This window comes from Quercus suber, unplaced genomic scaffold (genome assembly GCF_002906115.3).
Source record: "Quercus suber isolate HL8 unplaced genomic scaffold, Cork oak 2.0 scaffold_269, whole genome shotgun sequence".
NCBI lineage: Eukaryota > Viridiplantae > Streptophyta > Magnoliopsida > Fagales > Fagaceae > Quercus > Quercus suber.
This window is the reverse complement of record NW_027069725.1, coordinates 435,981-441,727: the sequence shown is the minus strand read 5'-3', so window position 1 is coordinate 441,727 and position 5,747 is coordinate 435,981. Positions and strand designations below refer to the sequence as shown.

General features: G+C 33.0%; 1 protein-coding gene and 1 long non-coding RNA gene across 3 annotated transcripts; both read right to left on the bottom strand.

The window, feature by feature from the left end:
- Positions 1-1,480, bottom strand: LOC111990428 (two-component response regulator 24). The gene is made up of 3 exons (XM_024022197.2): positions 1,435-1,480; positions 711-1,024; positions 1-397 (listed from the first exon to the last, which is right to left on the bottom strand). The coding sequence occupies exons 2-3, from the start codon at positions 996-998 to the stop codon at positions 227-229; spliced, it is 459 nt and encodes a 152-aa protein (XP_023877965.1). The 5' UTR covers positions 999-1,024; positions 1,435-1,480; the 3' UTR covers positions 1-226.
- Positions 1,481-4,524, bottom strand: LOC136070906 (uncharacterized). Of its 2 annotated transcripts, none has more exons than XR_010632195.1 (3): positions 3,586-4,524; positions 1,614-1,816; positions 1,481-1,511 (listed from the first exon to the last, which is right to left on the bottom strand). It is a non-coding gene; the product is annotated as an uncharacterized LOC136070906 (long non-coding RNA). The 2 variants fall into 2 exon arrangements; XR_010632196.1 differs by having other exon boundaries at positions 1,481-1,499.
- Positions 4,525-5,747: the final 1,223 nt, after the last annotated feature.

Below are 5,747 nucleotides of genomic sequence, written 5' to 3'. Positions count from 1 at the left end.
TTTGCAAGAAGCTTAAAGGACACAGATTTATTTAAATTTTAAAGGACAAGGACACGGACATATGTCTCCAATTGCCATGAATACTATAGATGCACTTCAAGTACCTATGACAAATGAGTATATCAGTCCATACTAAGAACATAGAAAATGATAACAGTACGATATGATATGATAGTGATCAGCATTGCAATAAGTCCTCTAGCTATTTTGATGTGCGCTTTCACATCTAGCTGTCGAGCTCCCTTATGATTGGGATCACAATTTCTTGTGACAATGGCTTTTCAATGTACTTGTCCGCTCCAGCTGCAAGAAATTCTTGTTGGTCCCTTTCATCAAAAAATGCAGTGATACCCAAAATCTTGCTTTGGGCACCCATGGCACGAATCTGCTTAGCAGTCTAACATATAAGATGGAACAGGATATTATTATCTTTTGGCTAAAGTACAACAAATCAAAAGTTAAATTGTACATGAAGACTAAAGTAGCATAAGTATTACACTATATATATATATATATATATTAGAATAACAAGGGAGGAAGCATTTGAACCTGGACTCCTCATTTGGAAATACCAGAGGTACCAATTGAGTTAAAAAACTATTGATGTATCAGAAGATATTTATTATAACAAGTTGATAATGAATAACAAGATAATTAACTGAGCTTGGCCCTTCTTCAAATAAGATGAAATAGAAGGATGAAATATATACCTCAGGGCCATTCATCAGAGGCAGAAACATCTCAATGATAATGAGACTGAAAGTTGCTCCAGAGGCAATGAGCTCCACTGCAGCCTCCCCAGTCTCTACAGCTTCTGTTTCCACACCATAGGAACGTAGGAGTGCAGTCTGTACGGCTTGGCATGCTCCTCCATTATCCACTACAAGCGCTGTAAGCTTGTTTTTGCAGGAAAAGCGCTGCCCATCACTCTTGTCATTCCCTTCAGCTGAGCCTCCACTCATGCCCATGGGGGAAACATGATCCACTGCTGCTCCCATTCTTTCTTAAATCCAAATAATAACTTCTGCACAATAAGATGGGAATGAAAATGAACTAATTTAGAGACAATTACATCAAGCAATAACTCATATAATTAAGTGAAATCAAACTGAATTATCTAAAAAATGAAACATATATCTCTGTTCCTACACATTTTTTTTCTTACTCAACAAACTCAAGCTTCATTTATTTATTTATTATATATATATATATATATATAGGAACTCTAGCTTCATTTTAGAGATAAATATTTGCAAAGGCTTCATAGGTAAACACAATTATAATTTATAGCAATAAAACTAATAAGAATTCAATTGTAGCTACTCCGTTTGGTAAAGTAGGGCCAAAGCTCTTTTTGGCCCAACTGCAAGAGCAATATCTTCTGTCTAGAAATGCAAGAACTTTACGAAATTAAGGAACTCGGGAACAATGTACCTCCACTTATATTGTGAGGGATTTTCTGCTGTTCAAATCAATCGCTTCTGCTCTTTGCTCGCTGTCTGGGAGATCCACTTACAATGATAATAATTCAAATTAGAAAGGGGAAAATTATATTTTAAAAAAGAATACAACTGCACGGCTTTAGGACAACTCTAGGTAATATTGTGACTTACCACTAGACTCTTCAAAGCTCAATGCTGATGATAATCCAAGCAACTCTAAATGAGACTAAATCAGCTTATATAGATGAAGCAGCCAACATTTTTCTGTGTACTACCATATCCAGTGGGTGTAAAATGGGCAGAAGGTGACAAAAAGAGAGTGCAGAAACCCGAGATCCACGGTAACGTAGATGTAGTAAAAGATGCTCTGTAATCTGATAGCCAGATTTTTTCTTTATAAAGTTAATATCCAAGATTTTCATACATCTGGGCATTTTTATGACACAAGAACAAAATACTAATGATCGACACGTGCCAAACATGCTAATTTTTTTTCTATTTTTATAAATATTCATACATAAATTAAAAACTTCACCCCCTTCAAAATTTCACATTTTTCAAAATTAAGAAATTTCTCATTTTCTAGCATCCCATTTCATATACTTGTAAGGACCAGCAGAAAATTAAGTTGTCCTGTAGATATAAGCCATTTTATTTATACAATGCCATACATATAAATCAATGTCTATGGACAAATGAACTTAAAACATTTTGCAAGCCACCTTACATTTATTGGTGATATTAAGCATGAGTCTAGCTTTTTGCTTGAGGTCAAAATAAATTTCAGTAAAAGATTTCATCTCACTTACTTAGCTTTGAACTATCATTATGTTGAGTGACATAAATTTAACCAGTTATAGTTCATTTTCAGAAACAAGTTGAATAACTTCACACAGGAACATGACTTTGATAATTGACAACAAGGATTCAGACTGCTTTCAAATATAGTAAAGCTTAAGACAATTGATTTTAGCACCATTAATATTTCATTTGCAGAAATTTTTGTGAAAAATTAGATAATTGCATGCTTGTTTTGACAACTTTAATTCTTCAAACTAATTTATTACAGCATCAAAATAAAATTTCTAATTAAAATGTTTCTAAATGAGTTTATATCTATCATTAGTAGTAATAAGAGTCTCTTCTCCACCTTGAACTAAATACACAGACAATACCCATCAAAAAAGGAATACGCATACAGTAATTTTTTATATTACCCTTAGTAATAAATTAAAGGATTATGCTCATATCCCAAAGTGATGAAAATATTATCAAAGGGAAAACTTGTTACACACTCGTGTGGATGCACATAAGTGTGTAATAGACACTGCCCATTATCCAAAGAGAGAACACTTTTCTACAGGCTATAAATTTCCGGTGATATAAAAGCCCATCAGGCCATCACCATACATATTTCATAAAGGAATATTTTTAAAAAGTGAGCCAGTGAAAATGTGAGTAATAGGTGTCATGGAAAAGTCAGATCTCACCAAATCACAAAGAAAAGAAGAAATAAGTGAGTATCTTTTATACAATTTTATGATAGAAGGAAGAGCACAGAAGTAATGAAGGATGTTGTGCAAGTAGTGGAGAGGTTATTCTGAAACTTAAAACTTGTTTTCCCTCATCTTTAAGAATGTGATTATGGCCTTTTTCCTGTAAGATTGCTTTCAGAATGAGCTTACCACACTAAAAAGTTCAGTGAAATAACAGAGAAGGTCTAGCAACACAAAGTTTGCCATAACTTTACTGTAAATAATGAGTTGTAAAGAAAAAGTCGTGGGTACGTGTAAAAGTGATTGTATACTACTCGTAAACAACCATGTCAGAGTTGTCACACAAAATTGTGGTCCTAGAAGAATTGGAAATAAATATATCATCACTGATTGGAATGAAGCTTCTGTTATCCTTTAGAGAAAGCAAAAAATCAAATAAAGAACAGATAAGACTAAGGCCAGTAAAGTGTTCTAAAGAAGTATAACACTTTGCTTACAACTTTCCCCTTTAAGAAATCAACGAGGTAAAGGGTTGGAAACATCTGTTCAAGATAGATTATGCAACTCTCTCATGTGATTTAATAATTAGCATGCATATAACAGCTAACAGGAAAAAAAAAAAAAAACCTACAATACAGTACATTTACCTTGGTCCATTCCAACAGATTAAAGTATACTTGTAAAACTTTAGGGATAGAAATTCATAATTCAATGACAAAGCTTTCTTTGCATCCATTCAATCCAATGACAGTCCTTGCAGGTTACACCAATAGCTTCTGCATTTTCAGTCCTACCTCTTGTAAAACCAGCAAAAAGAAATACCAGAAGTTAATAGACAAAAGTGGGTCTAGAAATGGACTTACATCTAATTACCAACATCATGTTTAGATTGATTTAAACTCAAACGCATATTGACTAGAACCGCTACGTATTGTTAAATAAAATGAGATATATATAAAATCAAACAATGCAAGCAAGGTCTAGGATGCAAGAATCAACAATTAAATATTGCATCAAAATTCACTAATACTTGATTGAAAAAGATCATTGTTAGTGTCATATTTTCTATGTATTGACATATCCTTTAACAAAATACACTTTACCTGTAATTAGATAGATCTAAATTGGATTTAATGCATCAAAAAGTGTGTTGCACAAACATCACAAGTGGTATCATTAAAAACATGAAAATTGAATCAAGAAACAAGTGAAGAAAAACTTATTCAGTGAATCTCGACACTAGTCTTGACACAAGCTTGGCACTAGCATCTATTGAGACTTAACAAGGAATCCTCGACGGCATCCTATGTAATATTTTCCAAAGAAACAAGCACAAATAGAACTCAACTCTTTTTCCGATATAGATCCCCCAAATTTGCATTGCTCCATAAATCACTTTACTAGTTTGTTTGGACTGATCAGCTCTCACGGCCTTCGCTCTCAATCTAAGTAAAAAACAGACAAGTACTCTCTCTCTCTCTCTCTCTCTCTCTCTCTCTCTCCTTCTTGCTTGCTTTAGATCTTTTTCCAATCTGAGAAACTAAATTGAAATTCTAATAATTAACAGAAAAACTCTCTCACTCTTGAAACGTTCAGTTTATATTCACCTAATTTCGTCCGTGAAACTTATTTTCTTTAGACTAAGGTGCAAATTGCATTCCTAACATCAGGGTATTTTTTGCTTTTCCCCCCAACATTTTAAATTTTTTATCCACTTGCCCTACTTTGGAGGTTTATTTTGATTGGCAGCCCTTCTGTTAATGCCTTAATGTGTATGTTATGCAGTTATGCTCCACATAAGCCTACCACATGTGCTAATTGATCCAATAAAAAAAGCCACATGTACTAAGTATGCCACATCAAGTAAATAACCTAAAATAGTGTAAAAAGTTACAATAATTGTAACCAAAAATAAATAAATTAAATTAAAATCATTCCCAAAATTTTCTGCAAAGCACAATAGCAGCCAAACGGAATTTATGTAGTAAAACAACACACAAGCCAAGCCACATGACCACCAAAAGCATCAAGGTTTTAGATACTCTTCTCTACCATGGACTGAATTAGAATATTCTCTTTAGGGACTAAAAATATAAATTAAAATTTTCGACCATTTCAGAATAAAAAATATGCTAAAGTTCGAAACTAAATTAATAAAAAAATAATAAAAAAAGAGACTAAAGTACAATTTTTGGCTCATAATAGTTGAGGTTGTTTTCACTTTTCATTTTAATGCTTAAATATTTTGAAATTTTAAAGTTTTCCATTACCATTTATTTCCGTTTTCAGAAGGCTCCGCCATCCATCTATGTTAGTGTTTTCTTTCACTCTTACACTATAAATTAAAGAGCCATCTATCACCACAATCCATGTCACCATTTGCTTGGGCAAGTAAAAAATGCCTAAATTTAAATATGACACCATTTTCCAAAGGAACGAACACCGACAGAACACAAATCTTTAGGTGGCCATTTAGGATATTTGATTTCTTTGGATATAGACCAGAGCTTAAGACTTCCATTGGATGGCAATCTTAAAACAAAGTTAGGATTTTCTTTCAATTTTTTTTTTAATGGCTTGGTGAAAGCTTTGCTAATTAAGGCAATGGGTGAAAACCAACCTTCTATATATTGGTATTTGGTAAGTTCTTAACAATAATGATTTTAATGCTCAAGTTTTTCTTTTTCTTTTTTAAAAAGAGTTTCAACCTATGACGTCTACTCCTAATGAATAGCTTTTTATCATTAGACCAAGACACCAATCAGTTTTTGGTGTAGGCGGAGATTAAACCCCAGATCTTTTATTCAAC